The sequence below is a fragment of the Mustelus asterias genome, chromosome 16 (assembly GCF_964213995.1).
Source record: "Mustelus asterias chromosome 16, sMusAst1.hap1.1, whole genome shotgun sequence".
Classification (NCBI taxonomy): domain Eukaryota; kingdom Metazoa; phylum Chordata; class Chondrichthyes; order Carcharhiniformes; family Triakidae; genus Mustelus; species Mustelus asterias.
The window spans coordinates 58,330,992-58,350,708 of NC_135816.1; the positions used below are offsets into that span (position 1 = coordinate 58,330,992).

Here is a 19,717-nt window from a genome sequence, read left to right on the forward strand (position 1 = left end):
CTCTGCCGGTTTGGCAGCATTTGTGGAAAACATGTCTCCGTCTTCCTCAACCAAGCTTTCCTCCTCACTGTGGTTGACCGTGCACTCAAATGTGTCTGACCCATCTCTCTCACATCTTCGTTCACCCCTTCTTCCTCCCAAAATCATAACATGGTCCCTCTTGTCCTTGCTCTTCACCCCACCAGCCTCTGCATTTCTGCTAACACCCACATGATGTCACCATTAAATACATCTGTCATTTTTTCAGTTTTGTTTTCACTGAGAACTGACCTTGTTCTGCTATCCTACCTTTATGCCACCATCAATACTTCTTAGTACTTAACGCTACCATTAACACTCCCTTTGTCATGTGTCCATGACATTTTTACCAATATCCTTACCTCTGACCTACTCCAGCTCTTCTAATCAGCCCACCACCTCCACCCATTTCTTTAGCTATATAATGCATTAATTTCTACCCTTCAGTTCTGAGCAAGTCATGTCTGTGCTGGTTCTCTGAAGGAGCAATTCACGTAGTATCATTCCCATAGCCCTGCACGTTCGTTCTTTTCAGTTAATCCCCTCATGAATTTGAATACCTCCATCAAATCTCCTTTTGACCCCCTCTTTTCCAAGATAAATGGTCCCAACCCCTCCTTTGCAAGGTTTCCCCCCCCCCACTCCTGGCAATAATCCCATTTCCATGGTGGAATTGCACCATTGAATTTACTTCCTGTCAATTCCCACGTTACCATAACATTCAATTAATGATTCAAGGGTAGCCTTCTCCGCAGGTCACCATGTGAATTGCACATAGTGCTTGATGCTGCACAGTTCAGTATTTTACTGGCTTGGATTGTTGCAGTGCAGTGATTGGATATGGTGAGAGCTGAATCTAATAATAACCCTAATCTCCCAGTTTCACCCCTAATTATCTCAGCTCCATTTGTGGAGGACTTCCACTGGAAGCCTTTTCGCATGTGTAATATTTATCATCTGTTGATACTAAATTTAATCTTTAATTGCCCACCCACTTCAATCTTTTGTTCTCTTGTGTAATTCCTGGTCTGCTGCTTCAAATTTAACAACTTCGTATTTGAGAATCTGTGACTGCTGAAGTCATTTTATTAATGTAAATTATAAACACTCCGGACTCTGGCACTAAACTCTTGGCGTCCACTCACCAAATCCTTTTACACTGCAGGCTCAATATCAAGACAGCCTAAAAGTACACATCTGCAAATTAATACTACACTTGTGTCAGAAGCTACCCTTTAACAATATAAAGCAGGACAAACTGCATTCTGATAGCTTTCAGATGCTTTCCAGCTTCATCAAAACATTTGTGACCAAAGGTATGAAAACACGTGATTGCCAGCTAGGCTCAGGCTCAAACAAGATACAACGTGCCCCTTCAAGGATTGAGAGTAGACCTCAACTGAGGAACCTGCAATTCTGACAATCGGGACTCTTTCTTCTATTTCAGCAAGCTGCTTATCTGTATTCTGCAGTTCAGCAATATGAGCACTGGAATTCTGTTCCAAAAAGCTGAGTCTGTCGTCCATAACATTAATTATATTGGCAGTCATCACCTTACACTGCTTTCGATGTCACCGCATCGAGAGCCCACTCACTGACCAAATTGCCATATTGAGGGCTCTGTTCCACCCCGGCTGCCTTCGACTGCTTCTCACACTCGAGGATTTATTTTGTCCCAAAACTTCCAGGGGCATAGTATGGCGTTTTCAGTCCCAAGATTAGGCACTAATGGGCTGTGCATCAGGATATGTGAAAGCACTAAAAGATGAGCAACGCCAAAGCTGACAGAAACCAAGGCGTTCCCACGCTCACATCCACGTAACCCCCCAGTGCTTCAATTTGGAAAATTCTCATCTGATTGCATTGCTCCTTATATTTAACTTTCTACAAACTTCTGTACTTTGCCTTCCTTTAAATATGACCCATCCCCCACTTCCTTCACTCCACCATTCACCATCCACCAAGTCTTCAGCTGCCTGTAGCTGAGATTTGGAAGATGAGTTTTCTCATCTTAAAGTAGGAACAAAGGTTCTACTTTTCGATAAATGAGATGTTCTGATTTTGTGTGGATCAATTTGTAATGCAGCCCTAAAGAATCAAATCTAGGCTTCATTTACATATTTGATGTTGATCAAGATTCGTTTTATTACGTGGGGTATCTTTAGCTAAAGAACAACTGCTAAGAATGGTGTAATGAGTTCCTTGTGTTATACATCTTATTACTAAACCCATTTGGAGGTTACCAGGTGTTGTATGATGCCCAAAACCTGTTCTGTGGTAGCTGCATTTTCTATTTTAAACTAGCTCACTGACTCTTTTTCTTTATTTAAAAAAAATACATTGCAGCTCCTTCATTTTTTTTTCTGTGGCGACCAAAATCAAATTTTACATGGTCTTACACCAATGTGGGTAACCTGCGGTCCAGGGGCCACATGGGGCCCATTGGGGTTTGAGTGCGACTCAAAACCATTGCCCACAGGCAAAGTTACCGCATTCTACTGATTTGCATCCACAGTTTTTTTTTCCTACCAGTGATGTGCACTAAAAGCAGGGCACATGAAGTAAGGTGTGTGCTGATTGTACATAACATTGGCTGAGAGAACCATGCACACTCTCTGCGTCCAATTAAGCATAAATATTTATTTGTTTATACCACTTGTATTGATAGAACTATCAACTTCATGAATGATTAAGTATTTTCTGTAACTTATGAAATATTTGTATTCAATGTACTCAATCTTATTCAAGGATCATACTTAATGAACATGTCCAATTTCAATCTTGTGGCCCAGTGAAATGAAGGAGGGCCACTCATGAGGCCCACTCACCAACCTAGGTTGCCCATCACAGTCTTACACTATCTGCTTTACATTAATTATGCCAGGGAATGCAGGTGAAAACCTGCACGCTCATTGGGCAAAATAGAAACAGTTCTAAATGATGCCATGGTTTCAATTTAATACTGCTTATCGTGGCACGTGTAAGACTGAGGACTGAACATGAAGTTTATTTACTCCAGTGTACATCAGGTACTACTCTGGGAACACTATTCCATGAGCGAGATCAATTTTTGTCCTGTGTTCCACTTCCCCTCCCCATTATACCCTGTGTGTACACTTCCACCCACATGATTTTGCCCTTTCACTGCTCCCTGCCTGTGCGCCTCGCTGGAGATCACTGCCCATATCCATCCTGTTTTCCTGTCCAACACTTTAAAAAAGCAAACACATTACACTGTATTCAGACCAAAACAGATTTATTTACACGAATGATCTTCCCATTAGCAGAAACACAGAAGAAACTGTTGATTTAGTACTTAATTTGTGTGAGACATAAATTGCTGCAGTGTAAAAATAAAAACTTGAAGCCTTTTAAGTAACTTTGACTGAATCTTTGCCACATTTCATGGATGACTGCACAGAACCTCCCAGGCAGCTGGATTTTAATAGTGCTAATTAAGGGAGAAGTTCTAATTGGCTATACAAAGAATTTTCTTCTCTGCAGAATGTGCTAAAGAATTCTTTTTGGTGGAGAGGAAAAAGTGTACATGTGGTCTGATGAGTTTGTGTAGGGGTTGTATGCTGTGAGGTTGGGAGAGAATCTAGGTCTAATTTACTTACTCAGCACTAGTTAATAGGATTGCATAGCTTGCCTTAATCTAAATCTATCAATATAGCCCTTTAGTTTCTTCTTCACAGCCTCCCCTTAAATGTATCAACGATGTTTGCTTCAGCCACTCCTGGTGGTAGCAAGTTAACACATTCTCACTGCTCTGGGTAAAGAAGTTTCCCAATACTAATCGTCATGAATGCTGTTAACTGATTAAATGTGGCTTAGATTGAATGTCTTATCCAGAAAGAAGGCAGTTCTCGTAATGCAGCAATCCTTTACTATGCAGTTGCCCCAAAATAATGACTGTCTTAATTCAAAAACAAAACTCTGCGGATGCGGGAAATGTGAAATAAAAACACAATTCTGGCAGCACTCATCAGACCACGCAAGCAAACTTGTATGCTGACCTTTCATCAGAACTATGTAATGTCGAATGAGTCATATTGTAGATTATGTTGCAGTGAGTGCAATTGTTAACTGGTACTATAGTGGGAAGGACTGAGGACATATCTTGTTTTCCATAAAAAGCAAGATAAAACTTTGTGGAATTTGCAGCTGAGTCATTTCCTTCCTTCAGCATTCCATTGACGAAGTTGCCTTTGGCTCGCCTTTTTGTTTGGCTTTTAAATTCCAGCTAAAGAAAATATTTTGACACCACAACGAGACATTTTTTACTTGTGTTGCGGCTCTGGGTTCTTGCATCTGCTTCGCCTGAATAATCAACTTTGCCAAGGAAACATTACATTTCAAACGTGTGCCCTCAATGCAATGTGTAAAGGTCTAAATGATTATTATGGTAGTTTATTGTATAATTAAGGTTACCGGTTTGCACTTTCACAGAAAACAAAATAGAGAGCAAAAAATAAATAGGAAATAATCTTCAAAATGCAGCTGAATTTTGGGTTGGCAAGTGGTCATGAAATTTGAATTCTGAAACTAGCATTCTAGTTAATTGTCATGCTTTTAGTTTACTTTTACTTTTACTTTTAGTCTTCAGCTGCCTGTAGCTGAGATTTGGAAGATGAGTTTTCTCATCTTAAAGTAGGAACAAAGGTTCTACTTTTCGATAAATGAGATGTTCTGATTTTGTGTGGATCAATTTGTAATGCAGCCCTAAAGAATCAAATCTAGGCTTCATTTACATATTTGATGTTGATCAAGATTCGTTTTATTACGTGGGGTATCTTTAGCTAAAGAACAACTGCTAAGAATGGTGTAATGAGTTCCTTGTGTTATACATCTTATTACTAAACCCATTTGGAGGTTACCAGGTGTTGTATGATGCCCAAAACCTGTTCTGTGGTAGCTGCATTTTCTATTTTAAACTAGCTCACTGACTCTTTTTCTTTATTTAAAAAAAATACATTGCAGCTCCTTCATTTTTTTTTCTGTGGCGACCAAAATCAAATTTTACATGGTCTTACACCAATGTGGGTAACCTGCGGTCCAGGGGCCACATGGGGCCCATTGGGGTTTGAGTGCGACTCAAAACCATTGCCCACAGGCAAAGTTACCGCATTCTACTGATTTGCATCCACAGTTTTTTTTTCCTACCAGTGATGTGCACTAAAAGCAGGGCACATGAAGTAAGGTGTGTGCTGATTGTACATAACATTGGCTGAGAGAACCATGCACACTCTCTGCGTCCAATTAAGCATAAATATTTATTTGTTTATACCACTTGTATTGATAGAACTATCAACTTCATGAATGATTAAGTATTTTCTGTAACTTATGAAATATTTGTATTCAATGTACTCAATCTTATTCAAGGATCATACTTAATGAACATGTCCAATTTCAATCTTGTGGCCCAGTGAAATGAAGGAGGGCCACTCATGAGGCCCACTCACCAACCTAGGTTGCCCATCACAGTCTTACACTATCTGCTTTACATTAATTATGCCAGGGAATGCAGGTGAAAACCTGCACGCTCATTGGGCAAAATAGAAACAGTTCTAAATGATGCCATGGTTTCAATTTAATACTGCTTATCGTGGCACGTGTAAGACTGAGGACTGAACATGAAGTTTATTTACTCCAGTGTACATCAGGTACTACTCTGGGAACACTATTCCATGAGCGAGATCAATTTTTGTCCTGTGTTCCACTTCCCCTCCCCATTATACCCTGTGTGTACACTTCCACCCACATGATTTTGCCCTTTCACTGCTCCCTGCCTGTGCGCCTCGCTGGAGATCACTGCCCATATCCATCCTGTTTTCCTGTCCAACACTTTAAAAAAGCAAACACATTACACTGTATTCAGACCAAAACAGATTTATTTACACGAATGATCTTCCCATTAGCAGAAACACAGAAGAAACTGTTGATTTAGTACTTAATTTGTGTGAGACATAAATTGCTGCAGTGTAAAAATAAAAACTTGAAGCCTTTTAAGTAACTTTGACTGAATCTTTGCCACATTTCATGGATGACTGCACAGAACCTCCCAGGCAGCTGGATTTTAATAGTGCTAATTAAGGGAGAAGTTCTAATTGGCTATACAAAGAATTTTCTTCTCTGCAGAATGTGCTAAAGAATTCTTTTTGGTGGAGAGGAAAAAGTGTACATGTGGTCTGATGAGTTTGTGTAGGGGTTGTATGCTGTGAGGTTGGGAGAGAATCTAGGTCTAATTTACTTACTCAGCACTAGTTAATAGGATTGCATAGCTTGCCTTAATCTAAATCTATCAATATAGCCCTTTAGTTTCTTCTTCACAGCCTCCCCTTAAATGTATCAACGATGTTTGCTTCAGCCACTCCTGGTGGTAGCAAGTTAACACATTCTCACTGCTCTGGGTAAAGAAGTTTCCCAATACTAATCGTCATGAATGCTGTTAACTGATTAAATGTGGCTTAGATTGAATGTCTTATCCAGAAAGAAGGCAGTTCTCGTAATGCAGCAATCCTTTACTATGCAGTTGCCCCAAAATAATGACTGTCTTAATTCAAAAACAAAACTCTGCGGATGCGGGAAATGTGAAATAAAAACACAATTCTGGCAGCACTCATCAGACCACGCAAGCAAACTTGTATGCTGACCTTTCATCAGAACTATGTAATGTCGAATGAGTCATATTGTAGATTATGTTGCAGTGAGTGCAATTGTTAACTGGTACTATAGTGGGAAGGACTGAGGACATATCTTGTTTTCCATAAAAAGCAAGATAAAACTTTGTGGAATTTGCAGCTGAGTCATTTCCTTCCTTCAGCATTCCATTGACGAAGTTGCCTTTGGCTCGCCTTTTTGTTTGGCTTTTAAATTCCAGCTAAAGAAAATATTTTGACACCACAACGAGACATTTTTTACTTGTGTTGCGGCTCTGGGTTCTTGCATCTGCTTCGCCTGAATAATCAACTTTGCCAAGGAAACATTACATTTCAAACGTGTGCCCTCAATGCAATGTGTAAAGGTCTAAATGATTATTATGGTAGTTTATTGTATAATTAAGGTTACCGGTTTGCACTTTCACAGAAAACAAAATAGAGAGCAAAAAATAAATAGGAAATAATCTTCAAAATGCAGCTGAATTTTGGGTTGGCAAGTGGTCATGAAATTTGAATTCTGAAACTAGCATTCTAGTTAATTGTCATGCTTTTAGTTTACTTTTAGTTTTTCAATTCAAACATGTTCTTGGTTATTTTTAACCTTCACCCCATAACAAGTGCTTTTGAGTATTTGTGCACATAACTGGGCTTCCTTTGTGTTGTGGAGATGCCAGCGTTGGACTGGGGTAAACACAGTAAGAAGTTTAACAACATCAGGTTAAAGTCCAACAGGTTTATCTGTGTCGATATGCACGATCTTCTTGGAGATCCTCTCCACTTGGAGCTGTTGACCTGTTGGACTTTAACCTGGTGTTGTTAAACTTCTTACTTACTTTGTGTATCAGGACATTAAAAATTGTGCATCCCTATATTGTTCCTGTGAAATTTGGTTAATTGATAACTGAGGCAATGGTTTAATCCATTTGTTTGTATAATCTACATGTATATGAAGACAAAGCCTAGAAACATATTGCTTTCAAAGTCATTTGTAAACTGCTCTGTCATGATTTTGAACACTTTGGAGAGAAAGACATCCTCCTACTTTTTCCAAGGCAGGCAAGAGGGAGAGGGAAAGAAGGATCGAATAAATTTTTAGCACAAAATCCAAAATTAAATTGGCTTAGTGGCAGGAGGCTGAGGGTGATGGTTGAAGGTTGTTTTTGTGACTGGAAGCCTGTGTCTAGTGGTGTACCGCAGGGTTCAGTGCTGGGTCCCTTTGTCGTGTGCGTTAATGATCTAGATGGGAATGTGGAAAGTATGATCAGTAATTTCGTAGATGACGACAAAAATTGTTGATGTGGTAAATAGTGAGGAAGGTAGCCTTAGATTACAGGGCAATATAGATGAGCAAATGGAAGTGTAGCATGATGCATTTTGAGAGGACTAATAAGGCATGGGAATTTACAATGAATGGTAGGATGCTAGGAAGTACAAAGGACCAGAGCGACCTTGGGGTGCATGTCCAAATATCCCTGAAAGCAGTAGGTTGGATAAATAAGATGGTTAAGAAGGCTTAATGGGATATTAGCCGAGACATAGAATACAAGAGTGGGAAGGTTATGATGCAGCTGTATAAAATGCTTGTTAGACCACAGAGTGCGGTGTGCTGTTCTGGTTACCATATTATAGGAAGCACTGGAGAGGGGACAGAGAAGATTCACCAGGATGTTACCAGGGCTAGAGCGTTTCAGCTATGAAGATAAGCTAGTTAGACTGAGGTTGATCCCCTTAGAGCTGAGAGGGGGGAGCCTGATTGAGCCGAATAAAATTATGAAATACATAGGGTAAATAGGAAGTAATTTTTCCCTGTCGTAGAGGGGAGCCAATAACCAGGGACTTAGATTTAAGGTCATGGACAGGAGATTTAGAGGCAATTTGAACAAGTGTGGTGGGAAGCTGAAACTCACTGTCTGAAACCCAGGTGGGAACCCTCAGAACATTTGAGAATTATTTAGATGAGCACTTGAAGCACCATTGCATACAAGGCTATGGACCAAGTGCTGGAAAATGGGTTTAGAATAGATAGGTGCTTGATGGCCAGCGCAGGCATGATGGATCAAAGGGCCTCCTGTGCTATAAAACTCCATGACTCTATAAATCGGACAAATAGCTTCTGCAAATAGTTGACAATTTCTATCTTTCTAGCACTGCTGGCTTGACTTGAGTAACTGAGGTGAACAGCATTGATGCAATTAAGGCTAAACTAGGTTAGCAAATGAGGGAAAATTGGGGCTAGTTGAGATTTGGAACCTTGTGTGGAGTATTAACAATAAGATCTGTGCTCCAGACTATGGAATTCGATTTAATTTATCCCTGTAATTGCTCCTTTAATAGAGTTTTTAATGATTACTCAGCAATATCTACATCTGGAAAATGTGCTGGTATTTCAAGTTAGTATAGTTTGTTGCATGCATGTTATGGATCGTATAGTGGTGGGATAGAAATTCTATTTTGCAAAGAGAAAATCCTTGATTTGCACCAACCTGCTGAACAAATTACACTTGGAGGTCTTATGTTTTAGTTTTGCATCCTGGTGATGCTGGACGCCTTTCATGTTGTGCAGAGATTAGACACTTGAGTAACAGCCTGAGCCTATGAATTGATAGGGTAGTATGTGATGGCTCGGCAGGAGGCTGATTTGTGTCTGCAACCCTCAGCTGGTGTTGAGGTGTTGGAATGTTGGGTCCATTGATTTACTTGAACTGATAATGGCTGCCCTCTTGATGCAAGCTCTTTAAAATTCTGACAGCCTTTTTTTCCCGACTGTATCATTCTACAATGATGCTGCCACTGTTGAACTTCAAATGAGATTCTCCAACTTGTTCCTGGGCAATTTAAATCCCTGGTACACATGCATCAGAGTTTTAACTATAGAAATAAAGGTGACCATGTCCCTGGATTTGGGTCTGGATCTTTCCCAGGATCCATGAGAGACTTTGCCAAGGGGCAATGAGGGCCTGCATTCAGCAAGTAACTGATGCCTTTTCTATAAGGTTAGGGTGTTAATTGGATTTGGATTGTCTGTTGCAGATCAAAAGCAGAGTGCATTACATCTGCAGTTTGCACTGAAGGACGCCCTCCTTCAGAGCTCTGATACATGAATTCGCTCATTCTTCTTATAGCTTGCAAATCTTGCATCTCAAAACTCTCATGTAAATAAAACAAATTTATTGTATTAAAATGCATGGTGTAATATGCCAAGTCACATAAGAATTTGCATTTACATAGCAGTTTATCATGTTCTGAGAACGTCCTGAAATGTTTTTCAACGAATGTGGACGAATTAACCACATTAAGCATGGTTAATGTTTGTATGCGCAGCAGCTAATGTGCATACAGCAGGTCCAGCAAACAACAAATGAATGAGCAGATAATTGTTTTGATGGAACTGGTCGATTCCAGCTTTTGGCTCTATTTCAATTTATTCTTGTTATTTGTTTTTTATTTGAAAAATGTAGATTTTAACCTATGAACTAAAAGTGTTCCACTTTGTAAACTTGCAATATTCTCCTTTTTAATGTAGGTGAAATGATGAGAAGCGCTTCATCAGAGTTTGCAGAGGATCCTTGTTCTGCTATGAAACGTGGCAATATGGTTCGAGCCGCGCGAGCATTGCTGTCTGCTGTTACTCGCCTTCTTATCCTGGCTGACATGGCAGATGTTTACAAACTACTTGTACAGCTGAAAGTAGTAAGTTCCACACTGAACACGTTTCCATTTAATTTGAGAACTTTTCTGATCAGTGATCAAATATATTGTTGCTTTAAAAACAAATTGTATATAACAATTATTTGCATAGAGCAGGGAAATATTCATTGTTCTGATGTGACACCTGGTAATGGTAGGACAATGTTATGCTGGAGATTTCGGGGATATAGCAAGCTTGATTACAAATTGTGCCTTCAATATGTGATTGGAAAAAGTCTCAAATTTTCCACGGGCGTTCCTTCTAGCTGACTCTGTCCATGAAGACCTTTGTATTTTGTCCAATAGTCTTCAGGGACTGGTAGTGCTCTGGGGTTAGATGCAAGCCTTTTACGTCTCTGACCTTGATTCAAATCCAGTCCAGGGTGTGGCAGTAATTTTAATCCCCATATTCTCTGAGGACAAAGTTTGAGCAAACAGATATTCTGTACTATTCAGTGGACTTTATTACCTTGTAGTTCACAGGCAGTCATCTATTTTTAGTATTGTTCTAGATTATTTTTGCAATGAAATTAGCTTTGGAAAAATTACTTATTTGAAGTAAAACAACATTCCACTTTTTAAAAATGCATTGTTTTTAAACTGGATTTTAGCTGTTTGAATGAGTTACAGATTGCTTCATAGAAAGGTAAACGGAGGACAAGAGATGGAAGCAACATGGTGTAAAATTTGTCTGGTGTTTTGGGTCACTTCCAACAATCACTAAATACCTGAGATGCTACAACATGGATACAAAGATTATAGCTTTAGTTGCAAAAACTTAGTCCTGTGCCTCTCTCCCAGCCACATGTTGAACTCTCAGTGCCCTGTGATAAGGGTGGAGAAATAAAGGATAACAAAAGTGCAAGTAAATCTTGCTGGTGACCTTCTGTTTTGGTGTTATGGTGCCTGGGAGAGAATACATTTTCGAAAACACTTGGAGGAGGGAAATTGTAACACATTTTTGCAATGTCCATGGCAATAAGCAAACGCCTTGTGTCAAGTGATATTTCTGCTACTGCCATTGTCCTTTAGAATTGCTTGCACACCACATGTACGTTAGTACAAGACCACCCCCTTCATCCAACCATCCAGCTAAAAGCACAGCAACTTGTATGGTGCCCTCTTAGTGACAATGATTCTCCTCCGCTGGAGATGTGGGGTGGAATTCTCCCCAAAAAATTGAAGTGACGAATTTGTGTGAAAACTGGAATAATTTGCGCTGTTTTTTCCAGTGGGAGTTTAGAGAAGAATCTCCCATAGTCTGTGCACTGCAGAACCACCAGTGAATATCATTAAATTTCAGAGGATGGGGCCTATCCCTGCTGGAGAGGCTGAAATTGGCGTGCTGAGCGGGCCGCTGCGCATGCGCCGATCTGTCAGTGCTGAGATTGGCGAAAGTGTAGTGGCCCCCCACTGATGGCCGTCTGATCCTGGACATTGGCACTTTGCCCCTTGGGCAGTGTGGGGAGAAGCTGGCACTGCCAGGGTGCCAATGCTGAGGGGGCAACCCTCTGAACGGTCCCGATTGCTCCCCCCTTCGCTCCAGCGGGGTTGGGCCTCTACTCCCCGAAAGTGGGGAACTATAATTCCCGCTGGAGTGAAATACTCTGGCAGGGTGGGAGATGCTAACGGGCCTGAAGCCCTCAGTCCCAGGCCTGCTAATATTGAAATCCTATTCAAATGACCATTTAAATGTTCTTTGTGTTTCCCTGCCGATTTCCAACACTGAGCAGATGCCACCGGAAATCCGGCAATGGGAGATGCAAGCAGGGCGCGAATGCTCGCGCAAGCCCTGCAGATCAGCTGATGCGACAATCTCCCGACCCACTGCGCTAATAAATTAGCGCGATGGGATGGGCGAATTGCGGCCGTGGTTTTAATTCATATTAATTGTTCAATTCACTGCCGTGTAAGGGGCAAGTAGAGAGAAGCTGGACACTAGAGATATCAACTTATTCTGAATGAGGCCTGAATAGACAGAAGGATTCACAGAAACATAAATATTTGAGTGAGCTGCCATACCTACTCCAATAGACTCGTGAGCATGATCACCAACTCCATTTGCTTAAATTGCTAACCTAGAGATTTCTGTACTCAATTACATGATGCATTTAATCTTTATCGAAGGTACGCACAAACTGTTTGACTGTTTTCTAGGTTGAAGAAACCCTTATAAAAGTGAGGAATGCCAACAGTGAACAAGAACTTGGGATACAGTTTAAGGCATTGAAACCTGAAGTGGACAAACTGAACCTTATGGCAGCCAAAAGACAGCAGGTATTCAAAATGTTTTTTTTAGAAAAGCACTTTGTCTAATCACAGGTATGGAATGGGAAAGATACTCATATATGCAGTCCAGAAAAGTGGGCGTCGCCAAATTTCATACACCAAGTGTTTTGGTAATAAGCTGAGGCAGTAGTAGGTTGTTAATTTAATGCTGTAAGTTAATGTTTGTGTTTTAAGAAAATGTATCTAGCAATCTGTTGCTTTGGCAATTAAAAGCATGCACCTTGATACTCTTCATCAAAATGCTGTATGAATGTAATTGTTGGTAATCCATCTAAGACTTTTTCGGGGTATATAACATCATCCATCCATGCTTCATTCACTTGGACAAACTGCATTTTTAAAAAACGGCTCTTGGATTGTTTTAAATTTTTTTCTTTAGATGCTCAGTTTAATGAGAACTATTTAATAGGACGAAAAAAAGTAGCAAAAAATACTTTAATTCATCAAACTGAAGAATGTTGGTGTAATATTGTGGATATGGGTGGGATATGTTAAAACTAAACATATGCCATCTGAAATAATATTGATGCTAGTTTTTGGGTGGCCTGCAGTTCAAACCATTCCACACTTTGATCTCGAGGAAATTGCAAGAATCTGAATGACCCCTGTGCAAAATTAACAAGAGGTGTCTAGAATAAAAATGCAATAGAGTATAATTTATCGCTATTGAGATTGCAGATAATTTAGAATCTTGGTGTCGGTTTACAGTAATGTGGGTATGGTATTTCTTTTGAAGGAATTGAAGGATATTCATCATAGGGATCAGATGGCTGCAGCACGAGGGGTTCTGCAGAAGAATATCCCTATGCTCTACACTGCTTCACAGGCTTGTCTCCAGCACCCTGATGTGGCTGCTTACAAAGCCAACCGGGATTTGATCTATAAGCAATTGACGCAGGCCGTTACTGGCATTTCAAATGCAGCTCAGGCAACTACATCCGAGGACATCACCCTTAGTCAGCAAAATAGTGCTGGTGAGCTGGCGGATGCTTTGAATCGCTTCGATGTGAGTATTACCGATAAACTTTGACATTTGAAGTAAATACTATTCTTCAAAATTAATTAAGTCATTTCAGTATCATATGTAGTTCTGTAAGAGGTTCGTATCACTTACATGTGATCATATGAACTGGGTTACTTTATTCTTGTTGCTGGTCAATGAAAACAGTCGAACTCCAATCAAAGCTGGAGAATATTGTAACTAGAAACTGGTGGAGTGTAGTGATTGAGAACTATGTTGGCCAATGTTTAGACTGCAGGCCAAATCTTGCAAGCCGCCTTCATGTAACCAGCAAAGCCCCTGCTAATTATTTTCACGTTTCCTCTGGCTGATTCTCATCTTTGACTCAGTTTCAGGCTTGGTAGTCTTGGATAAATCAGGGACCAAAATTTACCAGTTATCTAGACATGAAAAATTTCAAGTGCTGAGGCTGAATGAATCATTTTCAAAGTTTAGGGAAGGATGTTAGAACGTAGAACATAGAAAAAATACAGCACAAACAGGCCCTTCGGCTCACAAGTTGCACCGGTCATGTCCCTACCTACCTAGGCTATATAAAGGCTTATCTGTAACCCTCAATCCTATTAAGTTCCATGTACTCATCCAGAAGTCTCTTAAAAGACCCTACCGAGTTTGCCTCCACCACCACTGATGGCAGCCGATTCCACTCAGCCACCACCCTCTGAGTGAAAAACTTACCCCTGACATCTCCTCTGTACCAACTCCCCAGTACCTTAAACCTGTGTCCTCTTGTAGCAGCCATTTCAGCCCTGGGAAAAAGCCTCCGAGAATCCACCCAATCTATACCTATCAAGATCTTGTACACTTCTATCAGGTCAACTCTCATCCTTCGTCTCTCCAAGGAGAAAAGACCGAGCTCCCTCAGCCTATCCTCATAAGGCATGCCAACCAATCCAGGCAACATCCTTGTAAATCTTCTCTGCACCCTTACAATCATTCCCACATCCCTCCTGTAATGAGGCGACCAGAACTGAGCACAGTACTCCAAGTGGGGTCTGACGAGGGTCTTATAAAGCTGCATCATTATCTCCCGACTCCTAAACTCAATCCCTCGATTGATGAATGCCAGCACACCATACGCCTTCTTAACCACCTCCTCTACCTGCGAGGCCGATTTAAGGGTCCTATGGACTCGGACCCCAAGGTCCTTCTGATCCTCTACACTGCTATGAGTCTTACCCTTGATATTGTACTCCTTCATCCCATTTGACCTGCCAAAATGGACCACTACACATTTATCCGGGTTGAAGTCCATCTGCCACTTCTCCGCCCAGTCTTGCATCCTATCTATGTCACGCTGTAGTTTCTGACATCCCTCCAAACTATCCACAACACCACCAACCTTCGTGTCGTCGGCAAACTTACCAACCCATCCCTCCACTTCCTCATCCAGGTCATTTGTGAAAATGACAAACATCAAGGGTCCCAGAACAGATCCCTGGGTCACTCCACTGGTGACCGACCTCCATTCAGAAAAAGACCCATCTACAACCACACTCTGCCTTCTGCAGGCAAGCCAGTTCCGGATCCACAAGGCAATAGCCCCTTGGATCCCATGCCCTCTCACTTTCTCGAGAAGTCTTGCATGGGGGACCTTATCGGACGCCTTGCTGAAGTCCATGTAAACCACATCTACCGCTTTTCCTTCGTCAATGTGTTTAGTCACATTTTCAAAGAACTCCACCAGGCTTGTAAGGCACGATTTGCTTTTGACAAAGCCGTGCTGGCTACTTTTGAGCATACTAAACTTCTCTAAATGTTCATAAATCCTGTCCCTCAGGATCTTCTCCATCAACTTATCAGCCACTGAGGTTAGACTCACCGGTCGGTAATTTCCTGGGCTATCCCTATTCCCTTTCTTGAATATAGGAACCACATCCGCAATTCTCCAATCCTCCAGCACCTCTCCCGTCTCCATCGACGCAAAGATCATCGCCAGAGGCTCTGCAATCTCTTCCCTCGCCTCCCACAGTACCCTGGGGTACATCCCATCCGGTCCCGGCAACTTATCTATCTTGTTAAGGCTTCAATTTTTTTCTGGGTCTGTTTTGTTTTAAATATAGGCTTTTCTGTCTATGTGCTGAAATCTGGCTTTTTGTGTGTGGGTTTTAACTATGACATCGTATTGTTATGGCCTGCACATGGGGTTTAAGTCATATGAGGTCCCCAGTACCAAAATGTTTGACACAACTGAGGGAAAGATGCAAATTTGCTGTGGTTATCTGGCAAATGTGGCTGAGATCAGCGTACAGAGAACATATTTACAGAAACAGAACACTCGTGGGCTATGTGCAAATGCTATCGGGGCTACACTGTATAAAACAATTAGTATTTATAGTTGCTAAAACATAGTGCCTTTACCTACTGTAGTGGAATGTAGGGATATGCACAATGTTTCAGGTATTTGCCATAAAGGTGGAGGTTAGAATCCACGTCCAAACTGATCTGCACAATAGAAACAAACAGGAAGACTAAGCTATCTTTGTTACAGGCTAGCTGCTTGTTTAAGTATTTGCTTTAAATAATTTCTAAATTTTAAATGTATGAGAAGCTGCTGGGAATATTCAGCAGGCCAATCTGCATCTGTGGAGAGAGAAACACATTTAATTATTCCTCCACAGATGCAGCCTGGCCTGCTGAGTATTTCCAGTATCTTCTGTTTATATTTCAGATTTTCAACATGTGTTGCATATAGTTTAAGCTTTTCAACATGCTTGTCAGAGGAAGCCTGGAAGTGAGACATATTGATCCTAATATTAAGGTAGTAGTGACAATGAAACTGTCAAATTTTGCTGTCATTCCTTTCTGAAACTTGCAGCAACTTCAGGAGTCCACATATGCATTGTTAGAAGCGGAAATTGAGAAGAAGCTGCTATCAATGATTCTGTGCTTCCTCATAAGTCCCTCTAGACTATAATCAGTTAGAAATCATTGAACCCACAAGAGCTTGGTTGCTGTGACATAGAAATGATCATTTTGCACTTTGAGCCTGTTCCCTCATTCAAGGAAATCAATTATTGATCAGCTAATTTCATTTATTTGCATTTGCCCCATATCTGAGGGATGTTAGTGTTTGAAATTCTCTGCCCCTCGGAGTGGGTGTAATGCTTCATCCTGTCAGCTTGGATCTTGTTTGATCAAGCTCAAGATGGGATGTATATCCTTGTCTTGTCAGCTTGGATCTGGTTTGTCCCTCGTGGGGGACCATGATTGGCCTTGATTGTTTTTTTTGATTAGGAATGAAGTGCACAAAAGAGCAGTGGAGGCTGGGTCAATGAATATATTCAAGACTAGTAAGACACATTCTGGATCAACAAGATTCTTATAGTTTAAAAGTTTATTAGTCACACAAGTAGGCTTACAACAACACTGCAATGAAGTCACTGTGAAAATCTCCTAGTCGCCACATTCTGGCACCTGTTCAGGTACACTGAGGGAGGGAGAATTTAGCATGGCCAATCCACCTAACCAGCACATCTTTCGGACTGTGGGAAGCAACTGAAGCGCCTGTCAGCTTGGATCTTGTTTGATCAAGCTCACGCAGACATGGGGAGAATGTGTAGACTCTGCACAGTCACCTAAGCCGGGAATCGAACCCGTGCTGCTTTGAGGCAGCAGTGCTAACCATTGTGCCACCAGGCAGGAAAGTGGAGTTCAGCTGTGATCTTTTTGAATGGCAGAGCAGGTTACTACTTATGTCATTTACATTCTCTCTTAATATGTTAAACTTTAATCAAATTATCCCATAACCCTTAGTTCCAGGGAATACAACACTATTTGTGTAATCTCTCATAATTTAGTTCTTGGAGTCTAGGTATCTTTCCAGTAAATCTCTGCTGTACTCCCTCCAAGGCCAATGTATTTGAAGAGATGATGCCCACAATTGCTCCTAGTATTTCAAATGTGGCCTGACCAGGGCTTTTACATAGCTGTAGCATGAACTCTACCGCTTCTATTCTTGTCCTCTTACTATAAAGGCCGGCATTTCATTAGCCTCTGATTATTTTCTATACTTTGACATTTTAATAATCAGTATACCTGATTATTTTCTATACATATTTAATAATTTGTAAACCTGGACCTTCACTGTTTCTAGCTTTTCATCATTTAAAAAGTATCCATTTCTCTTTTTAGGTCAAACATGATGACCTCACATTTCCCTGCTTTGAAATCCGTTTTCGTTAACGACTGCAATGAATAATTAATGCCATTTACACGTCAATTCTGCAAGTTTACTTAATGCTGTCCTATATTTTGGCACAATCATCCCGTATTAACCGCAACTCCTAATTTGATATTGTCTACATATTTTGAAATACTTGAGTCCAGATCATTTGTGAATGGTGAACAACAATGATTCAAGAGCTGATTGTGGTGGAACACTGACTAGAACATAGAACAGTACAGCTCAGAACAGGCCCTTCGGCCCACGATGTTGTGCCGAGCTTTATCTGAAACCAAGATCAAGCTATCCCACTCCCTATCATCCTGATGTGCTCCATGTGCCTATCCAATAACCGCTTAAATGTTCCTAAAGTGTCTGACTCCACTATCACTGCAGGCAGTCCATTCCACACCCCAACCACTCTCTGCGTAAAGAACCTACCTCCTTCCTATATCTCCCACCACGAACCCTATAGTTATGCCCCCTTGTAATAGCTCCATCCACCCGAGGAAATAGTCTTTGAACATTCACTCTATCTATCCCCTTCATCATTTTATAAACCTCTATTAAGTCTCCCCTCAGCCTCCTCCGCTCCAGAGAGAACAGCCCCAGCTCCCTCAACCTTTCCTCATAAGACCTACCCTCCAAACCAGGCAGCATCCTGGTAAATCTCCCCTGCACTCTTTCCAGCGCTTCCACATCCTTCTTATAGTGAGGTGACCAGAACTGCACACAATATTCCAAATGTGGTCTCACCAAGGTCCTGTACAGTTGCAGCATAACCCCACGGCTCTTAAACTCCAACCCCCTGTTAATAAAAGCTAACACACTATAGGCCTTCTTCACAGCTCTATCCACTTGAGTGGCAACCTTTAGAGATCTGTGGATATGGACCCCAAGATCTCTGTTCCTCCACAGTCTTCAGAACCCTACCTTTGACCCTGTAGTCCACATATTTAAATTAGTCCTACCAAAATGAATCACCTCACATTTATCCGTGTTAAACTCCATTTGCCATTTTTCAGCCCAGCTTTGCATCCTATCTATGTCTCTTTGCAGCCTACAACAGCCCTCCACCTCATCCACTACTCCACCAATCTTGGTGTCATCAGCAAATTTACTGATCCACCCTTTAGCCCCCTCCTCTAAGTCATTAATAAAAATCACAAAGAGCAGAGGACCAAGCACTGATCCCCGTGGCACTCCGCTAGCAACCTGCCTCCAATCCGAAAATTTTCCATCCACCACCACCCTCTGTCTTCGATCAGACAGCCAGTTACCTATCCAATCGGCCAACTTTCCCTCTATCCCACACCTCCTCACTTTCATCATACACCGACCATGGGGGACCTTATCAAACGCCTCACTAAAATCCATGTATATGACATCAACTGCCCTACCTTCATCAACACACTTAGTTACCTCCTCAAAAAATTCTATCAAATTTGTGAGGCACCACTTGCCCTTCACGAATCTGTGCTGACTATCCCGGATTAATCCGCATCTTTCTAAATGGTCGTAAATCCCATCCCTAAGAACCTTTTCCATCAATTTACCAACCATCGAAGTAAGACTAACCGGTCTATAATTACCAGGGTCATTTCTATTCCCTTTCTTAAACAGAGGAACAACATTCGCCATTCTCCAGTCCTCTGGCACTATCCCCGTGGACAGCGAGGACCCAAAGATCAAAGCCAAAGGCTCTGCAATCTCATCCCTTGCCTCCCAAAGAATCCTAGGATACATTTCATCAGGCCCAGGGGACCTATCGACCTTCAGTTTATTCAAAACTGCCGGGACATCCTCCCTCCGAACATCTATTTCCTCCAGCCTATTAGCCTGTAACACCTTCTCTTCCTCAAAAACATGGCCCCT

The 19,717-nt window shown here is 41.3% G+C and overlaps 1 protein-coding gene across 1 annotated transcript in view; it reads left to right on the plus strand.

Moving 5' to 3' along the window:
* ctnna1 (catenin (cadherin-associated protein), alpha 1) overlaps positions 1-19,717 on the plus strand; it is a 172,662-nt gene that overhangs the window by 35,734 nt on the left and 117,211 nt on the right. Inside the window, exons 4-6 of the mRNA XM_078231172.1 lie at positions 10,204-10,370; positions 12,525-12,644; positions 13,393-13,662. Coding sequence (XP_078087298.1) covers positions 10,204-10,370; positions 12,525-12,644; positions 13,393-13,662 — 557 coding nt within the window. The remainder of the gene's footprint in view (positions 1-10,203; positions 10,371-12,524; positions 12,645-13,392; positions 13,663-19,717) is intronic.